The 21,354-nt window shown below is 40.9% G+C and overlaps 2 protein-coding genes across 2 annotated transcripts; one reads left to right on the top strand and one right to left on the bottom strand.

The window, feature by feature from the left end:
• Positions 1-582: 582 nt before the first annotated feature.
• On the bottom strand, positions 583-8,394 carry LOC102534151 (butyrophilin-like protein 1). The gene is made up of 9 exons (XM_072944696.1): positions 8,265-8,394; positions 5,689-6,039; positions 4,824-5,105; positions 4,510-4,710; positions 3,919-3,939; positions 3,802-3,828; positions 3,589-3,615; positions 1,728-1,754; positions 583-1,073 (listed from the first exon to the last, which is right to left on the bottom strand). The coding sequence occupies exons 1-9, from the start codon at positions 8,392-8,394 to the stop codon at positions 583-585; spliced, it is 1,557 nt and encodes a 518-aa protein (XP_072800797.1).
• A 5,119-nt stretch (positions 8,395-13,513) lies between these two features.
• LOC140687602 (butyrophilin subfamily 3 member A2-like) lies at positions 13,514-20,983 on the top strand. Its single transcript, XM_072944694.1, has 9 exons — positions 13,514-13,592; positions 14,145-14,492; positions 16,640-16,921; positions 17,093-17,260; positions 17,622-17,642; positions 17,737-17,763; positions 18,629-18,655; positions 18,863-18,889; positions 20,334-20,983. Exons 1-9 carry the CDS (start codon positions 13,514-13,516, stop codon positions 20,981-20,983), a joined length of 1,629 nt encoding a protein of 542 aa, XP_072800795.1.
• The last annotated feature ends 371 nt before the right edge of the window (positions 20,984-21,354 follow it).

Raw genomic sequence — 21,354 nt, 5'->3', positions numbered from 1 at the left:
CTCCCTCGACATTTGAAAACAGCACTCTTTTGTTATTTTTATTCAGTGTTACTGTCAAGAAATCTGAGGTATATCTAAGTTTTATTCCGTGAGCAGTGCCACCAAAGTGTGATCCACAGACCAGTGTATATTTACAACTGTTTCCTACTAGTTCTTTACGAAACAAACACAGAAATAGAGCATTACAAAAATTTAGAGAAATGACAGAAAATATTAGGTAAATTGTATCTAATAATAAAATTACTCCTTGTAATTGTATGCCTTTGTTTTTTATTCACTTCATTATGTTTCCAGTAATTTATTTCAGAAAAGTATGAGTCTGTGATATATAATACATAACGCAAGAGATATTTACAACAATAACCAAAAGAGAAAAAAAAAAGATTCTTCTCTGCAGATTGTTTGAGAAACACAGCTTGATGTGATTAGAAATTTTGCTCATGCAGATTCAAGGAGTCTTAAGCCAGGAGTCCTCATAATCAGTGGCCCTGAGGACATCCATCAGGATTGGAGTCCTAGGGTTTACAGAGAATTTGCTACTGCCTTCATGGTATATAGATTCTTTTTCTGTGTCACTTACTATCATGCAGATGGGGAGAGCCCCATGGATTTAAGTTCGAAGTAAGGATAGAGTGACCCAGAGAAATCGGCCTGAGTGAAGGAGAAGATGTGGGTTCCATCAGTCATGTTATAGAAAGAAATGTCATTGTCCTCATAATCCAAGAATATCACAATCTTTTGTGGACACTTTTCCACCAGAAGCTTTTCTGGGGAAATGTCTGGGTAATAACCGGTGAGAGCCCTGTATTCACGTCCTTTCTTCTTTAAGACTCTGTACTTCTTTAGTAGATCACTTTTTAAATCACTCCTCTCTGTGGGCTTCTCATAAATGCCTAGAGTCCATTCATCCGCATCCCCGACATCCACTTCCCAATAGTATCTCCCTGAAGTGAACCCTGTCGCTTTTAGTGCCGTAAGTTTGCAGTCTCCCTGCATGTCTTCTCTGAAGTTCTCTTTTCTCTCTGGGTAAGAATCGTCCTGATGAAAGTTTTCTTGATTTAAAGCCACAGGAGCTGGAATTTTTTTTAAAAAGGAAAGAAAAGGGCCAATATTGTATATTTCAGAGAACTGTTGTACAGGGCAAACCTTAACAAACAGAGCAAATGTGAAAGAACACTGCTCTGAACGTGTGTTGTGGGAGGTGGGTTTGATGTGCTCTCGTCTTGAGTTCGAGGCTACTTACCTTCTCTTATCTACACTGTCAGTGTCTCAGCAGAACGCCAGAGTGAGCAGGGGACTTGCAGTATGTATTTGAGAATAGTGTACTATGTTCTCTGCCAATTAGACCTATGTTCCTCAGTTAGTAACAGGCTCCGTGTGAGCTGACCTCTCTGCAAAGAACAGCGCAATTACTCTTGCTGTTTTGAGCACTTTTCACTTAGTTTGCGGTCTCCTCAGCTGAGGGGCTCTATTAATTTCTATTTCAGAACCACGGGGACCCCACAGATGAGAAAGCTGTGTCCATATATGAAAGTAGAAGCGCTAGCAGAATAGCTAATCCTAGAGGTAATTTTCAGTCCAGGCTAATATTATTTTCATGTTCTTCCCTTGCTTGACCAGAACGGTGCCTCTGTCTTTTCAACAAGGAGATGCCGTTAGGAAGGAAAAAGAGGGTCTCAGAGGGCAGATTGGAAGGGAGCCAAAAAGATAAATAAAGAACCACTTACCAGGTTGGAACTGTTCCTTTCTCCAATCTGAAAAAAAGTAACATAAATTGAAACTGAGATGGAAGCACCCCCAGGGAATGGAAAGGAGGTAAGACGCTTCCTCCCCTAACTCATCACCTTCTCCGCTCAACACTCTCTTCCTCCTCTAAGCCCCACAAACTCTGGTAGTGTCCAGAAACTACAGGACAAAAAGTATGTCTCCTGTGCTCTATGTCAGGCTAGAAACTATCCCACAATTCAGCCCGAAGCTGGGGCTCATTCTCCAGTCTGAGCCAGGCTGACCTGGGGCAGGGTCTGCTGCTCCACATGCCACTCTACTGTGCTCTCAAGACCTTTATGGACCTCCTCACTGATGTGTTTTTCATTTCATTTCATTTCATTTCATTTCATTTCATTTCATTTCATTTATGTTTTTTCCAGCTTATGACGTTCACAGAGTAAAGCATAAGTTTATGACCAAGGCATTTAAACTGACTCATTATTTTGACCTCAATTGTAATCAGATTGTTTATGTTTTTCTCCAGAGACAGATTCCTCATGGGAAATAGAATTGCATCTGTTTCTGCTGCAGCTGTGGTAGAATTACAGGGCTTGTGATTTTATTTAAAGATTGAATACTCTCATTAGAGTCTTAGGACAATAGGCAGGTAAGGACATATCCATAACTCTTGATTGGCGCAGCTCTGTGGCCCCTCACCAAACCGGCCTCCTGTGAGAAGTGTTAGCACTCTGATGCAGAGAATCTGTGAATATGCGAGTCAAGCAGGACATATGAGATCATGTAACCCAGTCTCTTCATCTTAGAGTTAAGGACACTGAGGCCAAGAAAGAGAAAATAGCCCAATTGCTCATCTGTAATTGGTAGAGTTGGAACTAAAACCCAAAGGCCTTCCTTTACACTTTGCTCGCTCCTTTAGAAATATAGGAACTTTTTTCAGCATCTTATAAAGAAAATGCTTAATAGAAACTGCTTAATCAGCTTTAATCCTTGGGAGGAGTTCCTCTGACCTCCTCTTATCTAAGCACTTAACAGGCTGTGTGTAGTTTACTGGCGCCTAGCTTACTTCCCTCAATGGACTTTAAGTTCCATAGGGTCAGAGATAATAGCTTATACCAACATCTAGCACAATGTCTAGCATATAAAAATTGCACACGTATACAGTCAAGGAATGACCTAGTATGTTTCTGAGGTCTAATTCTATATTACACACGCATGCACACCCAGAGTTAGAAAGCCACACAATACATAGACACAGATTTTAGAAGGTATAAAAAATAAGCAACTCCTCCTACCACCAGATAAACACATTTTTGCAAATGATATTAAAATATCTTGGAAGACTGTTTTTCAACTTTTTCAGACATAAACCTTTGTCCCTGTACATTGAATTTTACTTTATTTCAAATAGGTAAAATGAGTAAACTTACAGTTAAAGTATTTTTCCAAGTATTAAATATAAATACATTTTCTGTGTTTTAAACTTTATTTGTAGAATAGAAATGCTGACATAATATAGAGTATTCTTTAGTCTCCCAAATCTTATCAAAATCACTCTGTGTTCTGTGTCTTCCTTCTCCATAGTGGCTGGGCTAACAATTCATGTTGAGTCCTACCCTAGCTGTGTTGTAGAATTTACCTGTCACCAGTTACTTCTCCTTTATCATTAGCTCTGGAAAACAACTGATTATTTGAGCCTCCAAATACAAAATACTACAGAGTGATATCAAATAAATTGTCACAACTTTCACAAGTGTATGTGCGTGTGTGTGTGTGTGTGTGTTTGTGTGTGTTTATGATTCTGCTTATGACGCTCAGACTACCAGGGGCACTTGGAGAGATCAGGGCCAGATGGTTACGTACCAGGATATAGCAAGGCCTTTTTCCAATCTAAAACAGAAAAAATACAGGTAAAATAAGATGAGACATTAATCTGGGGTCTCATATTTCTCTTCCTTTCCCTTGTCTCTCTTCTGCTAATCATCATTAAATCTCTTAGTCTTTCTTTTCCTCAAAGGATAGGGAGCTGAGAAATTGTTGGTCATCAGGACATCAGTTAGCATGAGAGTCCCTTACCTTCTCGGTATAATGCCTTTCGTCTTTCTGAAAGAAACAATGTTCAGTGAGAGATCCGGAACAGGTGTGAAAAGCAGAACAAATTCTACACAGGACATGAGAAGAAACAAGACTTACCAAGGTCTGCCTTGAGGTTTTCTGAAAGAGGAAGAGAAATAAAATCCATCAAATTGGGTTTTAGCTGCTCTTGAGTTTGGTGAGTAGCTGAATTAATTCTATTTGGCCATCTCTTATGGGTCCCATTGTTCAGTGGATGAGAAACATCAGCAAACATGTATGTCAAATGCAAAACACCAAGTGCTAAGAAAAGTTACATGGAAAGTTTCGTGGGGCCACACAGGAAGGAATGCCCAGGCTTCATGGGAATTTAAAATTTCTAAGGTGTTTCTGAAGCTTATTCTTGAAGCACAAAGGGGAAGAGAAGATAAGGGAAGACATTTCCACAAAAAGAAACAGCAGCTGAGGCTGGGGCACAGAGGCATGAACAGGCCTGGGGCAGACCGGGGGCTTCATGACCCCTGCCCACAGCTCTCCTAACTCCCCACATGGTTTTCTCCTTTTCGTAAGACTTCCAGCTCAGTGGAATTCTTGGTACCCTGTGTTCTGCGTGAGGTTCTTTGGCAATCTTTTATTTCCCCAACCACCCTACGCAGCCTGTATCTGCAAGTTTTCCATAAACCTCTGATTTGACCTGCTGCCCTGATTTACCTTTGACTTCAAGCACCTGTTCCTTTTCTCTCCTCATCTTATCCTTTTCATGAGATTCTTTCTCCCTTTCCATTACTTCTCTTTCTTTGGCTTTATGTTCTCTCCAGCCGGCGTAGCTGATCCCAATGAGGAGAAGCCCCAGCACAGGGAGGGTCCCAGCCAGAGCTGCCTTCCATGGAGACGTCCTGGGGAAGAAGGCCTCTGACGCAGGCATGTGGAGACACGGTGAGAGACTGCCCCCTCTCCAAGGGCCTGTCGGCCCTCCGTGCCCTTCACACAGCCCAGCTCTGCCTTGGGGTTTGTGCCTTACTGACCTGGGAGGAAGACGGCCGACACTCTCTCCTGGCCGGAGAGGGTGTTCTGGATGGAGCAGGTCACATTGCCCGTAGAGCTATCTGTGACCACAAGAGATGCCTCCACATGGAACAGCCCATCTCCATCCTGGGTCTGAGACTCAGAGAGGGATGGCAGCTTCATTCCCGCCATGCCGCTCCACTGCACCCTGGGTTTGGGGAACCAGCCACCCGAGGAGCACAGAACTCGGATCCCGCCATCCTCGGGGCCCCTCATGTGAACATGAGGGGCAGAGCCCACGCCTGAGGAGAGAAGGCATGTGCCTGAGGCCTGAGGTCCTTGAGGGCTCAGGAGTCCCTCGGGCGGAAGGCCTAACTGCCCCTCACCAGGCTGATGAGAAAACGGAAACTCAGAGTTCAAGAAACTGCTCACAGCCAGTGCTAGGCTTAATTGTGATTCAGTTTTTAAATCAACTTAATATCTTTGCACTTTACTTAGACTGATAGCTCTGGGGTCATTCCAAGAAGAGAAAAGAACAGGGACAATTACAGTCAGAAAAAAGGAGTTTAATTCTATTAAGTTGTCTTTCTCTACTGATTGAGAAAAAGAATATTTGAAGGTGTCAGTACCTATCTGAATTCATATAGTTAACTAATTTCTGAGATCTTTTTGGATATCAAAATATCCTCAGAAATATTTCCTTCTTTGTTTAAAAGCAAAGAGTGTATAGTCTTATCCTCACCATACAGTTTAGGAAATCGACATTCTACAAGGTAAAGTTGTATATCAACACGTGGACGCTCACAAGAAATGCCGGGTTAAGAGTGCTCTCACCTTCCCTTTTGCTTTACACCGTGACATACACTGTGTGCTAAGTTAACATACCTACAACACGCAGCTCCACAGTGGCTTCTTGGGAGATGCGACCATCATTAAAATGACACCAATACTGGCCATCATCAGAGGCACGGATGTTTTGGATCAGCAGGGCCACAGCCCCTTTGCCGATGGAGTCCCCCACCAACTCTGTCCTGCCACGGTACTCCAGCATTTGCTCCCCGTCTTGTTCCTGTCCATTCTGGTACACAAGCACAGCGGGGGAGAGCTGGGCTCGGTACCACCGGATCTGCATGTGGGCAGCATTCTGCTCAGGGGACAGCTGGCAGGGCAGGGTGGCATCTGCCCCTAGCAACACCATGATGGGCTGAGCTGGTCCCTTTACAGAAAACCCGGACACTGCATGAAAATCAGAGACAGATGGGGGAATGAGTGAGGGAGATGAGATGATACACCCACCTCCATTTCTTTATTTAGAGACTCAAACAGTTCTTTTTTTAATTATTCCTTTTTTTAATCCTTTTTTTTTAATTGAAGTACAGTCAATTACAATGTGTCAATTTCTGGTGTGCAGCACAATGTCCCAGCCATACATATACGTACATACATTTGTTTTCATATTCTAGTTCTTTCTTATTTGTATTATTTTCCAAAAAACAGTTACATATTATATTTTATAACCTAACTTCCTCAGCTGTATTCCCCAGAGGTAGCAACTGTGATATTTTGGCATTTGAGAAGACGTGTGTTTTCTATACATTTACAAACAGTATTTATATGGAAATTATGTAAATCCTATGTAAAAGAGATTTCTTGAGAATTAAACGTGGCAGTGTGACATTAAGCAGGTTTCCCTTTTTTGGTGGGAGGAGAATGGAAGGTACTTCTCTCCTCACTCATCCCTTTGTCTCCCACTGCTCTGCTCCTAGGAGGGTAAGTAGACATTTCTGACCTTGAGATTTAGGTTACTGTGCGTTGGGGGTTAGGCAGGATTAATGGCGTTTTATCCCAAAATGAAAAGCAGTATTTATAAAGTGAGGTAGACCTTTTTAAAAAAATAACTATGAAGGCTTGAAATCATAGAGAATTTTTTTTTCATAAAAATTATTTTCTTGAGAGGAGTGCAGGACTTGGAGATCAGTGGCTCCAGGTGTTGAGGCAGGTCAGGCCTTGGCTGGATTCCCCAGGGAAAGGAAGGAGGATGCTGTAAACCAAAATGAGACTTTGTCTGAATTATAAAATATGCTCCTTTCTCAAGTAACTTACAATCATCTGCTTGAAAATGACTTTAGTATAGAAATCCACGATGTTTAAGAGGAAATGGTAACCCCCTGGGCAGGACTTGCCTTGGCTTGCACTGGCAGAGGGCCAGGATATTGTGGATCTGTGAAAGGTCAGGGATTTTAGGCCTGCAAATGCAGTGACTCTGAGCTGGGAAGAGTTCAGAGAGGCGTGGCTGTGTGAGTGCCCACGTGTACTGAGCACACATGGCAAGAGCACATGAGCTTAGAGGAAGGTGCCTGTGGCCAGTCTGTCCCAGAGAGTGTGGATCAGGCCATCCTGGGCAAAGAACGTGACATCGGCCATTCTGCTGGACTGAAGCCAAGGTCCCCCTTCTTTTCCATTCCTGTATAAAACCCAGGGTATTGGTATAACTAACAGATATACGTCCTTAGCTAAGTGATACAGAGCTATTGGCCACTCATGTTAAATGAGCCCTTTAATTTGAGAAAAGATATTTGACATTACTTAGAGGTACATGCAGTGGAAAAACTTCATTCTGTTTCACATAAATGGGATCATTATACACCAATTTCTTCAATAAGGAACTTGCAACTATTTTAGTACATGTAGCCAGCTCTACTGATTGTTTTGGGTACTGCCTACACCATCGTGTTTGAGCTTTTCCTATACTGGTGACTATTGCTTCCAATTTAGTGTTACTACAAACAGCCCTGCAATAAACATTTTAAACATACATGTATATAAACACAGACAGCTTTTCTTTAGGGTAAATTATTATAGAATTGCTGAGTCAACATATATGAAAATTAAATATTTTGATACTTACTGCCTAATTTACTTCAAATTTAAGAGACAATAACAGAAAAGTGTCATTATTGTGACCTCGTAGTTGGTTTCTCTTCAAACCTGGAGTCTGAACACTTTATCTTGAGGAGCCCTTTTATTTTATGAAGGAAGGACTTGTGTTCCAGGAATAATAAATCATTTGTCCAAGATTGTAACCAGATAGTGCCCAGTGATCCTGAGTCCAAATTCTTTGCACTGAAACTTGGGTTTTTTTGGCAGTGTAAACATTACAAAGTATATTTTAATGAACAGTTACATCAGATTTCAACAGGCTGAAATCACTTATATTCAATAAAGATTTAGATAAATATTACAGCTGACTTTTGTGAAGTCAGATCAAAGGAGTAAGGGATGTTGATATGAAGGAGATTACTCCCACCCTTGAAGCCTCTTGTTGGCTGCAGATGCAGCCACAGTTTCCCCAGATATAACTGCCTTTGAGAGGGTGCGGAATTGTGACTGATGGACTCATTATATGAGAAGAGCCACTGCAAACAAACCAAAAAATGAAATGCATGAGGGAGACCACTGACCTGCGGAGCACCACGTGGACATCTGGAGAAGGAGGAGAGTGGGGAGAAAGCCAGCAGAGAAGAAACAGGGAACACCCACCATCTTCTTCAGAGCAGAAAGTGGAGCACACTGGAGGCACCAAATGTTCATTCTGACGACGAGGTACTCTGTAGGAGAAGGTGGCGAGAAGCCAGGCAAGTGAAAGTTCTTAGGGAAGAAAAAACTCCCCTGTTCAAAGGCATACTTTTAGACACAGTTTTTGGTATGTTTTCCCTCACAGGCCTTAAGACAAATACCACCAACTCCCACCCTTCCCAATGGGTTTTTTTTTTCTTTCCTCTTTTTTTTTTCTGAAAATTAACCGTTTCCCCAGCAGGTGTAGAAAACTGTAAAACGTTCTCTGGTGTCCCGTGGGCTCTCTTGCTTCTGTGTGGATTCACCTTCTCAGCAGGGCTCTCTTGAAATTGAAGCCCCTGAGTTCAATGTTGAGAAATGAAGTCAGACACAAAATGGGTCCACTCCTCTCAGCCAAGCTACTTTCCTCCTTCATTCATTCATTCATTCATTCCTACATACATTTATTTACTTATTTTGACCACAAATACTCTTGTGGCTTAACTCCTTAAAGGGAAGGGAGTTTTCTCACCACATGACCCAGAACCCAAGCCCTTCTTTTTTCAGGACCCACATGTCCCACAAACACACCTGCACATCACCACACATTTCTCTCTCACCATCCAGATGAGCCAGGGGGTTTCTCAGAGGCTCCTGGGCAGCTCAGTGCATCTACAAGGCCTGGCTCCAGAGACAGTTTGCACCTGGTTGAACTTGTGGTCAGCGTCCAAGAGTGTGTGCAGCTGCAGGGGCTGGAAACAGCAGGCTTCTAATCCGACTCTGGACTGGGAAAATATTCTTAGGAAGGGGAACAAACAAGGCTGCCAAGAGGCACTCGCACTTGAATGCTTCTCCTAGAATGGGCTCAAGGAGAAGATCACAACCTGCCTCCAGTGAAGTTCTAGTTACTTCGAAAGCGGAAGTAAAAAAGGTCATCCCAGGGGACTTTGGACTGGGCTGAGCTATAGAATGGCAGGAACTCTAAAGTTGTTTCGGTCGAAAATGCTCCGTGTAGGTCCTTCCTGCCACCTGTAAAGGGCTGAAATCACGTGATTCAGGGAGAAGGAATCATCTTCCTGTATATTCAGGTTGGTTGGTCATCCAAACGTTCAACTCGAATTTGGAGAATGAGCCCAAGAGAAGCACGCTTCCTCCTACCACACCGCCGCTGGCATCGGAAGCCGCGTGCAGAGCTGCACAGGGGCAAAGTCAGAGGTCGCAAATGGAAGGTTCTGTGCTCCGGGAAACTTACAGCTGTATTTCGAAAACCTTAGTGTTCCCAAAAGTAGAATAGATATAACAACACAGTTGTCAGTGCCAGATACAGAATGGCCAAAAGGCATTTGCTTTCCCTTTCACACTCCTTCCAAATTTAATTAGTGTTTCTTCATGTCACACAGGTTTACAGATAATCAGGGACACAGACAGCAATTGCATAAATATTCTTATGAAAGCCCCTGTCTGGCCAAGCAAATACCAAGATTCTAAATAAATATTCTTTACAAACAGTGGGGATCCATTTGCTTTTTTTAAGAAATAAAAAGTATTGAGATATAATTCACGTACAATGGAATGCATGGTTTTAAAACATGCATTTCTATGAGTTTTCACAAATGCTTGCACTCATGTCACCACCACCTTGATCAAAATATGCATGATTTTGGTCTCTTGAAAATTTCCCTCATGCCCATCATCAGTCAGTCCATTCCGGGAAAAACAAACAATATCTGATATAAATCATCATAGCTTAGTCCTAGCTATTCTAAAATTTCAAAAACAACAAAATGGAGTCATAGAGTATGTGTGCTTTTGCATTTGGCTTCTTTGGCTAAAAAAGAAAATGGTTTTTTTGAGATTCAACCACGTTATGTGTATCAGTACATTTTAAATTTTTTATTGCTGAATAATGTCGCATTGTTTGAATATAGGACAATGTATTCTGCAGTTCTCTTTAGGGCTGCCTCCCCATCCCATGCAGGCCTTTCTCCTTCTATTCAAGTTCTTTCACACCATGCTGGGCAGCCCTCCACCTCCTCCCTAAGGCCCTCCTGTCTCATTTGGAGTCTGATACCCACCTAATGGTTTAGGTCTAAATACTGAGGAGTGGGAAGGGAAAACTGAAGGAGAAAAGGATGGGCTGAAGACACTACTTGCCTCTTCTGTTTACTTGGAAGTGTATGGTATATGTTTGCATGTGTATTCTATCTCAAAATGGAAATACATTAATATACATTTCCAACAAAGCTTGAAAAATTAAGAAAAAACAAGCTTGAAAAATTTATATACATATCTTAGATATTTTCCCCAATTACAGAGAATTGTTTGAGTAAAGCCAATTAATCTGTAGAAAACATTTTGAGGGAATTATACTGAATACATACCAGTGTTTGTGTGTTTAAGAGAGAAAGGTAAAGGGGGCGGGGAGGAGAGAGAGAGAGAACTACAAGGTATTATTGATTTCAAAGAGCAGTTTTTAAAACAGTGTGAACAAAATGAACTTATTTGTTTAAGAAAGATCAAAGGATAGACATCAAAATCACAGGAAAATAATGGTAGGGTATATATTTCTTACTGGCACAAATGTGGGTGTTTCTATTATTTTTGCTTATCTCTAATTTTGAGATTTCTCTAACATAAAAAAGTAAAGAATATCATGTGTATATAAAGATTTGTAATCCAAATATAAAGTGTATTAGGAAGGATTCACTCATAGGAGATGCAGGATTGGGAAAACAATCAGCATTCTTGGGAATGAAAAATTGGCTTAAAGTAGAAAACAAATAGAAGTGTCACATATCAGAGTAGCCAATGCTGAAGATCAAAACTTTGGGCTAGAAAAAAATAGAGTTATTATATTCTCTCAGAATATGGTACGTTAAATCAAAGAGATAAAATTGAGGAAATATAAGTTAAGCATAATAAATCCAACACTTCAACATCCACCTAGTATGTTTTCCAAAATGGAAAGGAGATTAGGGACAAGAATCAGAAAAAAGGGCACTTCATAAAAAGTTGGACTATTGCAGAAAAAAAATGAGTCATTTATACATGAATTCTTGTAAAGCACAGTGGAGGAAGGGGTTAGATAAGCTTCACACTGGGTCATTCTGTTAATCCTAAGTGGATTTCTACTAATCAAAAAATAAGAGAAATTATTGGATCTCACCAAGTCATTAAGCAAAAGATTTGATGTAGCATAGTTGTTATATTATTTAAAGCCTCTGTGACTTCATTTACATGTTCTAGAATGATTCTGTTCATTTCTGATTAATTATGATTTAAAAAATTTTTGAGTTCCCAACTGATTTTTGCATTTTTAAATTCTGCTATGTTTTTAGAACCATGCAATCCTTGAAAGTTACATGTTCTTAACGAACACCCTTATCTGCAGAGGAAACCTTGTTTCTTTTAATGATTTCTCTCTGAATGTTATTTTTATTTTAATTTTAATATTGCCATACATAAAGTTCTGTTAGAATGTGTCTGGTTTATATCTGTTTATTGCTTCTTTTCCTATGTCTCCTACAAACCATACATAGATGTTCAATCTCAGGTGCAGAATTTCAAAAATATAAATTAGAGCTTTCTTAATTCTTTCAGGCTTTAACTTGGAGTGTCTTTCTGTCATTGTAAGCAAGAAAAACAAATATTCTAGAACTCAAAGGATCTGAGGGATCTTCAAAACAAAAATGAATTCTGTAGACCCAGGACAGCAAAATCATCCTTGCCTCTCATTGTTTACAGTATGGAAGGAGGATGAATGTTTTTGGAGAACCATTTGGGGACTTTCATACTACTTTTCTGCCATCCTGGTTGCGATGGATGTAACCCAGATATCAGTGGGGGAAATTTCTACGTCTGAGAGAAGATATGAATGGGCCCGTGTCTTTTCAACTCCCTGTCTAATGGAATGAGGGGCCTAACTGGTAGATGAAAATTTATTATCAGAATGGCAGATATATTGAGATGAATTCAACAAAACATCAAAATAAAAATTGCCAACACTTATATAAAGAATGTAAAAATTACTGACGCTCTTCTAAGTGCTTCACATCTATTAATTTATGTAATCCTTAGGATAGGTACTACTATTGAACCCATTGTCAGATGAGGAAACTGAGGCACGGAGAGTTTATGTAACTTGCTCAAAACTTTGAGCTTATAAGTAGTCTTACCAGGATTTTTAACTCAGGCCATCGAGTTCTAATATTTATGCTATTAACTTGGAAAATCTACTTCAGAGAGAAAGAAATCGCTTGTTTTTGATCCTCTCCTTGTAAGTATGTAATTATTAGATGAGTTTATTATTCATGCCTGGTCAAAGTTCTCTTTCCTTACTTTATTTTACTTTCAATTTTGAACATGTCTGCCTAGCAGACAAGAAGCACACTGCTGAGTGGCTCCTGAGTAGGGGCCATCTTTCTTCCCTTCAGAAAGAGTTTTCTGAAACACTTTTAATAACCACCTAAAGCTTCCTGGGGGCTCCAAGGTTTCCAACGTCTGATATTCCCTCGGCATCTTGGAGACCCGCAGGCAGCCGCGAGAGGGTGACCTGGAGGAACGGCGGAGAGTGCATCTTCCCGGTGCCTGCGGCAGTGAGGGGGAGAAGTTCCAGGATGCCTTCGTCCCTGTAAGAAGAACTCAGAAGATGTGAGTGGGGCAAGAGGGTGAGTGAGGGAATCTGGGCAAGGACCCTGGGGGTTGACAGGGCAAGCTGAGTTGCATCTGCTCCTTCATCATATAGGAACCTTGGGGAGAAAGTTTGCGGGGCCAGAGTAACATTTGTGCTAAAGCCATCTCTCTCAGTGGCTGCTTGTTCGCTGCCTTTCCTCTGTGTTCACATCCATTGGATAAAATGTTCTTGAGTTTAGAGATCTTGTGGTCAGCTTTATCACTGCAGAACACGGCTGTTGAGATGAAGACTGTTTTCTTGGCAAAGGGAAACGAAAGTCCTTTGTGAAAGTCAGCCTTCCCTGATGTTCCCTGAGACGCTACAGTTGTTTGAGAGCTTCAGGAGGTCATTTCTTAGAAGCACTGTGAACCACCTTAGCTGCAGTCTTTTCAACCTTGTGGGTCTCTTTTTTTTTTTTTTTTTTTGACTCTAGCTATTTTCAGGACCTCGCTCTGTGTCATACTGCTCTCTGCTCTGGGAAAGATGGTGTGTTCCTTGGATCTCTCTTTGCAGAGAGACTTCTTCTTTATCCTGCTTCTCCAGGTGTCCATGTGGGGCTCAGGTGAGAATATTTTATATTTCCTATATGTGGATTCTCTTGTTCTCTGAACAGAAGAATTAAACCACTTCATCATGTCTCATATCTACCTAGGTTAATTTCAAATATTTTATTTTGATATAATAATGTATTTGCCCATACACGATGGCAAGTAAATCATTATATGGTCATTTTAGAGAGGAGGACCAGATAGAATTACTTTACTGATGACTTCTAGTTCATTCAGATCTCAGCTTCTGGAGGAATGCATTTTCTGATGCGCAAGACCTGATTAAAAACTCTAGCTCCCCTCCTCCTTCACTGAATTCACCCCCATGGCAATTTAAAAATCATTTGTTTAATACTTGATCATTCTGTTGATTATAAGATCCACAAGGGTAGAAATCCGTCTTGTCTTGTTCACTGCCATCTTCAGCCTGAATTTGTGCTGCAAATTATTGCTGCGTGAGTGGGAGAGAGAATGTCCATGGGGCTCTACTGGGCCAGTACTGATACTGTTCTCAAATCCAGGCAGGTTATTCTGATATTCTTTTCATTTGTGGCTCTATTCCACAGATTCATTTTCAGTGATTGGCCCCTCGGAGCCCATTGTGGCCATGCTGGGTGCAGACACGGTGCTGCCCTGTCGCGTGTTCCCAGCCATGAGCCTGGAGAACATGGAGCTCCGCTGGTTCCGCTCCCAGTTCTCAGAGGCTGTGTACGTGTATCAGGACGGGATGGAGCAGACAGGAGAACAGCTGGCAGATTTCAGAGGGAGAGCAGAGCTGGTGAAAGACTACATCACTGAGGGAACAGTGGCTGTGAGAATCCACAGCCTCCGCGTCTCAGACAATGGAATGTACAAGTGTTTTTTTAAAAAGGGAAGTGATTTTGAAGAAGCCGTTTTGGAGCTAAAAGTGATAGGTGAGTAATTATCTGAAAATGTAGATTACTCTAAGGGAAATGTAACTGTTCTGTGTTTGATTTTGAGGGGAGGATAGTGAACAGAACAAAGACAAAAAGACAGGTTTGCTTGGAGCTGGTCAACATCCTAAACACTGGATTTAACCCCAAATCCTCTTACTCTGTTTATACATGTATTGTGCTGTACTTTAAAATTAAACTATTTCCAGAAATATCTACCATAAAAATAGGTCACTTATTTCCCTCTGTCTCCTCTCACACATTTTGAAGGAGGGCACCCTGATTACCAAAACGTTCCATTAACCTCAGAGGCCAGATCCCATTTGGCTACTGTGATGCACAGAGGCTTATCCGGAACTGTCACTGGTCAAGTACTGAATGCGCTGTTTGGAGAAAGTGACCATGAGGGTTTGACAGAACAGACTGATACTGCAGAAAAAGGAACAAAAAAAGCATCATCCAAGGATTGAGGCTGGAAAATGATTAACATTCAGGAGCTTAGTGAAGCAGAAATAGAGAAAACCATTAACGGGGTGGCTTTCGGGGAAATAAAAAGGCCCTGCAGATAGGGGCAACTGTGAAAGGCTGGAATGCACTGAGGACTGGTCCACAGAACATTGAATTGATCACTGTGAGTGTTACCATCATTGGTGCTGTTTTGTTTTTAATTATAATAAAATTATAACTCATTGCATCAAACTCAAACATTTCAGAAAGGTAAGAATATAAATGATTATCTTTTTTTCCCTTCAATGTTCCTTTTCTCTTCCTAGGTAACTCTTAATGCCAGACTGTTCTGTGCCATTTCAGTTATCTCTTTTTATATAATAAATTTTATAGATAATTATATTTATATATAATTAAATTGATAAATAATTGTGTATAAAATAATAAAATATATTATGTAATTATAATATGTAATATATTTATATAGCAGATCTTAATCTCTCTTCATAAACTAGTTTTCAAAAATGTTTATGTTTACTTATTTAAAAACAAAATTAATTCTGTCTTCAAGCCCTCAGCCAATCAGGCTCGTGTGAAGTTATATCTTAGTTTTTATTGGAGCTTCCTGTCCCTCTCTTGAATAATAATTGTGCAAAGATCCCTGGAGTCTAATGCAGCCCATCACATTCAGGACTCAGCAAACCCCCTCCAGGATTGGTCCCCTACTGGTTAGCATGGGGATGGCCATCATCCCAGCCTCTGTTACATCTTTCCTCACTGACTCCAGAAAGATTGCTACAAATATTATTAAAGACCTTTGATGCAGCTCTTCAAGAGGCACCTAAAGATCTCTGTCTCTTCCTTATGTTTTGAGAAATCTCCCCATCACTCTATCAAAATTTCTTTCTATTCCCCTTAAGGACACTAGCTCATTGACATTATTTTTCTCACCCGTATTATATAATTGCTGTAACTAACTTATGCATTCAGCAATGTAGGAAGAACAAGCTTCTTTATGCTGTTCCTGCTTTTAGCCAAGCAAATATCCCTGAAGCTGATATAATGTAATTGGGGTCAGGAGAGAGACAAACTTAGAGGACAATTCAAGTAACAGTTACTGAAGCACAGTTAAAAACACTATTAAAATGTCAAATAATTTTTGTTTCATATACGTATACTGGCTCCCTCGTGGACTCACTTCACCTTGTTACCTCCATCTTTTAGATAATCTTTACTCAGTGGAAGAAAGAAAATTTGGAAAATTACAAAAGGAAATTGTTTAAGGAAGAGACCAGAAGACTCAATTTGCGCAGAAAGATAGTCTTCCTTGAGACTCTAAGAAATGGAATAAGCATATGATATAGATATAGAATAGATATACTGATTTTCTTTCTGAAAGAATTCAACATTGGCAAATTTTACTCTGCTCCTTTCCTATTATCCTTCTATGGCCAATTGCAGATATGCATGCATAGAGGAGATAAGACAGGCGTTGGTTATAAGTGTCAGTATCAGCTTCATTGCTCCTACAATTTTTGAACCTCAGGTACGCACTTACCTCATGGAAAAAGAAAACCCCCTCCATCCATTGAGAACTATGGTGCTTTGTTCATCTCCCCCAACTGGTATATCTGTGAAACATTAGGGACTTTTGGACAAAAAAAATGTCCAAGTCTCAGATAAATGACTTTCCTCTCCAGGTCTGGGTTCCAATCCTCATATTTTCATGGTGGGTCCAGATGATGGAGGAATATGGCTGAAGTGCACAGGCAAAGGATGGTTTCCCCAGCCTGAAGTTCAGTGGAAAGATGCAAAGAAAGAGAGGATCCCATCTCTCTCTGAAGACCAGATGCAAGATGATGATGGGTTGTTTCAGATTGAGGCGTCTCTCATTGTGAGAGACAGCTCAAAGACAGAAGTGTCCTGTTCCATGAAGAACCCCTTCTTTGGACAAGAGCAAGTGGAAACCATTTTTATCCCAGGTCAGTGTGCTCTTTTGGGGAGCAATTCAAGTAACAGTTATTGAAGCACTGTTAAAAACATTAAAATGTAAGTAAGGGGGAAGTAAGGGGTGGGGGGGATACTAGGGACCTGGGATGGGATAGGCTTGCTTGGTGTATGTTTTTGATCAGGTTTTGGGCACCCTGTGTCAGAACCCTTCTTCCCTAGGACCTCTCCTTGGAAGGTAGCGTTCGCTGTGACTTCCGTGATACTTGGGATTTCCGTTGGTGCTATTGTGTATTTGGCTCTGAAAGAAAAACAGGAAAAGAAAAATGTATCAGAAGTTGAGAAGGAAAAGAAGAAAGAAAGAAAAGCCAAAGGTAAAACTGTGAATCAGACTTGGTGGGGATCTGTGAATTTATGGGTTTGTTAACATGGATGGCATCTTTTGGGAACACAGAAATATATATACGGTTGAGTTAGAGCCCCAAGATCTCCATGAGAAAAAAATATTATTACAGAGTTCATTGGAAAGAAAAAACTCACAGTATAAACATAGGGTTTTTCTTTAATAGTCATAATAAATTTCAATTAAGGTAATGTTTTGTTCTAGGTACATGGAAGTAGCATTCAGGATCTGGATTTAGGAACACAGTCTAGAAAATAAACCTTGGGTTTATTTTTTTTAACCTTAGGTTTATTTTCTGTTAAATCCATTTTATTATTTTCTTTCTTTTTTAGAATCACTTGAGAAGGAGCTTGGTAAGTTTTCCATTTTCTTTGCTCTAATAGAGGAAATAGAGTCCTTATTCTATGCCGTATGTCTGGCATCTCACAGGCTGTTATTCCTTTTCAGCCAGAAGGAAGACATTATATCAGCAAGGTGAGTTATATTGATGTGATGGTTGGGTCGACCATCTCACCTGCCCCTCTGTTCTAGTCACTTCCTATTTACCTTGCTGGTGAGGAAGGGATCCCTATCCTAAATAGTATAAAATGGTCAAACATATGACACACAACACTGAACAGATGAGACTGACAGCAGTTTTTAAATTACATAAACTCACGTCCTAGGGAGAAGGACACCATGAGCCATGCAGGACCACGTCAGGGTTGCACTTGAGAGCACAATGAGCTAGCAAGGGCTGTGGGAGGCAGGCTCCACAGTTACAAGAGGATGAGATGCCTCTGTTTTCTGTGGAAGCATGAAATTGGCTTGTTTGAATAATTTTGCAGGCTGACGGTGAGGTGAAGCTCATTAGGTTAAAGACCAGGTGGGGTTAGGTTGCCTTGGCCAACAGAGAAATTAGCTGATAGGGGAGTTTTCCATGCTGGGTGGAGGGCATATTGGGTGAGAGCGGGCAAATTAGACATTTGGAGTCCTGTGAAGCTCAAAGGTGTCAAGGCAGCACATAAAATTTTAAGCTTTCCAATACTTTTCACAATTCAAGCCTACCCCTGCCTTAAAAAACAAAACAAACAAACAAACAAAAAAACAACAAAAAATTAAAAAAACAGAACCTCACATTTGATCACAAATGTGGAATGTGGAAAACGTGAGAAATAAAGCGGGAGATGTACAAGAGGACAAGCACATCAGAACTGTCACTGACTGACGGACACGGCAGCGCAGCACCATCATAACCCTTCCGCTTCCACGTGGTCACAGCGTTGCCGTGCTCTGAAGTGAAGTTCCAATGAATGGGAGAATCTACTTCCTTTGTTTTTTTGTTTTGTTTTTTTTTCAGATTGGAGAAAAGCAGAGTTATATGCTGGTGAGTAACTGGTGTTGTCTTGGGCTTCAGGTGCTTCAGGATTTCATGAGGCATTTCCAGGGCAGTTTTCAGAAAAGTGCCAACTTTTGGAGATTTTACTTTGAATCTGGGAGTTCAAAAAAATACAAGGGATAAGGGGATAAGCATCTCACTCATTCAAAGGACATGTTCTTGGCATATTTTCCCTTTTTTGTTTTTTCTTTTTAGACTGGAGAAAGGAACTGTTCGAAGCAGGTGAGTGACCTTACTATTTTGTCTCACTAAATCTTTTCTATACAAATGAGAAAACACTCTATAATACCTAGCTGGTTATTCACTTCATGGCTTTTGCTTCAGTCTCATGCAGAAATGTGAACAGATTTCTTACTGTTCTGACATCATTCATTCATTCATTCAGCATAAAATTATACAACTATTTATTCAGTGCCAAATGAATAAAGCAGATCTTGTCCGACTTCATGGGAAAGTGCATGTACAAACGGTGATGAATATTATGGAAGGATAAGAGAATGCCATGAGAAAAAAAATGGTGGATTCAAAGAATTCCCCTGAGGAATTGATATTTAATCTGAGACTTAAGTGATATTTAAGTGAGACTTTAGATTTATTCATGCAGATAACATTGACAGAGTAGCTGAGGCAGAAGGAAGTCTACTACATAACCAGTCTGAGACAGAGAAGGGCTTGTTGCATCTCAGCGCAAGTGGAAAATGGCCCCTGATCATCTTAGAGTCTTTCCAGAATTATGAGTCAAATGTTACTACTGTATGCTACTTAACTCTGAATATCCCTGTGTCCACAAACATTTCCTAATTAATGTAATCCTCCAAAAGTTAAAATATATTCTAATTCCTCACATACAAATTCTTATGAGAAAAATTTTCATTATTGAAGATGTGAGGTTTGCTACTAGAGTTAGCACTGGTGCCACTCGCACTCCTGGTGTTAGTGTTACTACAACCATTGGAAGCTACCATCTACCACGTGCTCATCACGGGCAGGGTAAAGCACTATGTTCTCTGCACACTGTCTCGTGTGCTTCTCACTGTGCTGTGCTGAGGTGTCATCATCATATGCATCTTCATGAGGTTACAGTGAGGCTGAGCAAGGCAAAGGAACTCCAAGATCACAGCTCCTAAAGACAGCGTGGTTATCACAATTCAGATCTTTCTGACCACAGAGTTGGGATTTCGACTATTAGAAATATAATAAGAGTGTGTGAGACTAGATGACTTATTTATTACATAAGCCCACAGAAAAATGACACCGAAGAAGCTCAAATGAAAGTAGACATGCTGTGATTGGCAATATGACATCGCTTAGTTATTAAGAGCGGGCAGTAAAGCAGTCAGCATCTGCATGAGGTTGGAGAAACTCCAGCTTGAAATATCTGATCCTGAGGGTTTTCAGATGAGACATCCTTCTTGGCTAAATGGTCTCAGTCTGTCTGGAACACATGGTTATCTAAGGTCCAATTCAACCCTGACCTTCTTTGACCTATACAACATGTGTCTCCTATGAACTGACATAGAATAGAACATAAACTGTCTTACCTTATCTTCCATTTCTCTCCCTCTTGTTTTTCTTCATTTTCCTTTCCCAGTAATTTGAATCTTTCCTAAAGTCACCCCATCTCCATGGTGGAACGATATTCATTTTTTTCCCCCCAAACCTGCAGTGGATGTTACTCTGGATTCAGACACAGCTCATCACAAGCTCAAGTTATCTGAGAGCAGAAAACAAGTTTATTTAAAAGAGAATGATCCTCAGAATGGTGACGCCTCAACACACCAAGAGCAAGAAGAGTCTAAAACCATCTCCAGTGTTTTGGGCCAGGATGACCTTACCCCAGGGAGACATTGCTGGGAGGTAGAAGTGAGTATGAAGACAGAAGCTGGATCTGGAACTAGATGTGCTCTGGGTGTTTGTGCAGTTACAGCAAAAAGAGAGGGGTGGTTTGCAGAAAGTCCAGAGAAGAATTTCTGGGTGGTAACATACAAGGAAGGAGAAGTCATTTCCCAGAAAGGGTCTCTGTCACTGAGACAGTGGCCCCGCAGGATTGGAGTTTTCCTGGACTGGGATGCTGGGAACGTGTCCTTTTACAACATGATCGATGGGTCCCACATCCATTCTTTTACTGGAATCTCCTTCTGCGGGAAATTTCGTCCTTATTTTAGTCTTCAGGGTGATGGCACATCTTTGACTATCTGCTCAGCTTCAGATAAGAATGAAAATTGTCCTGATTTTTCTGCAAAGTCTTCTGTAACTCATTTAAGTAGCTGTGATCTAAGTGTCCCCGAAGAAGCTAACTCTCTATTATGTCCATAAGAAGTGAAGTGTCAGCACATCTGCTGCCTCCGCCTGAACTTCTTATGGGTGTTTCTCCAAGAAAGCTGCCCTTCTCCAAGAGCAGGTCAGCCTCACTGGGTGTGAACTCAGCCCCTTGCAAAGAGACAGGGAGACGGGGAGAGAAGTGGGAACAGCTGGAAAACGCCTGGGGCAGTTTCCTCTAGTGCTACGTTTGGGGAAGCCCTCTTTGTGGACAGCAACGATTTGTCACAAGAAAACTCCAGCTAAACGCATGGGCCTTTCTTCAGTTCTGGCACTTACTGTGTTTTGATGTAAATATGTTTACAGCTACATTTAAAAAGAAAATCTCTCTTCCTACTATTTTTGTTATCAAATATGGAGGAGGGTGT

Source organism: Vicugna pacos, chromosome 20 (assembly GCF_048564905.1).
Source record: "Vicugna pacos chromosome 20, VicPac4, whole genome shotgun sequence".
NCBI classification, from domain to species: Eukaryota; Metazoa; Chordata; class Mammalia; order Artiodactyla; family Camelidae; genus Vicugna; species Vicugna pacos.
Note: the sequence above shows the minus strand (reverse complement) of the source record. Positions and strands in the feature narration are given on the sequence as shown.

What these genes read in the sequence shown, in the direction of transcription:
- LOC140687602 (XM_072944694.1), top strand. Translation starts at nt 13,514, where the DNA reads ATGGTGTGTTCCTTGGATCTCTCTTTGCAGAGAGACTTCTTCTTTATC. An exon ending in GGAAACCATTTTTATCCCAG is followed by an intron (nt 16,922 to 17,092) that starts GTCAGTGTGCTC and finishes ACCCTGTGTCAG; the next exon opens with AACCCTTCTTCCCTAGGACC. An exon ending in GAAGACATTATATCAGCAAG is followed by an intron (nt 17,764 to 18,628) that starts GTGAGTTATATT and finishes TTTTTTTTTCAG; the next exon opens with ATTGGAGAAAAGCAGAGTTA.
- LOC102534151 (XM_072944696.1), bottom strand. Translation starts at nt 8,394, where the DNA reads ATGAACATTTGGTGCCTCCAGTGTGCTCCACTTTCTGCTCTGAAGAAG. An exon ending in GTCCACGTGGTGCTCCGCAG is followed by an intron (nt 6,040 to 8,264) that starts GTCAGTGGTCTC and finishes ATTTTCATGCAG; the next exon opens with TGTCCGGGTTTTCTGTAAAG. An exon ending in AAAGGCATTATACCGAGAAG is followed by an intron (nt 3,616 to 3,801) that starts GTAAGGGACTCT and finishes TTTCTGTTTTAG; the next exon opens with ATTGGAAAAAGGCCTTGCTA.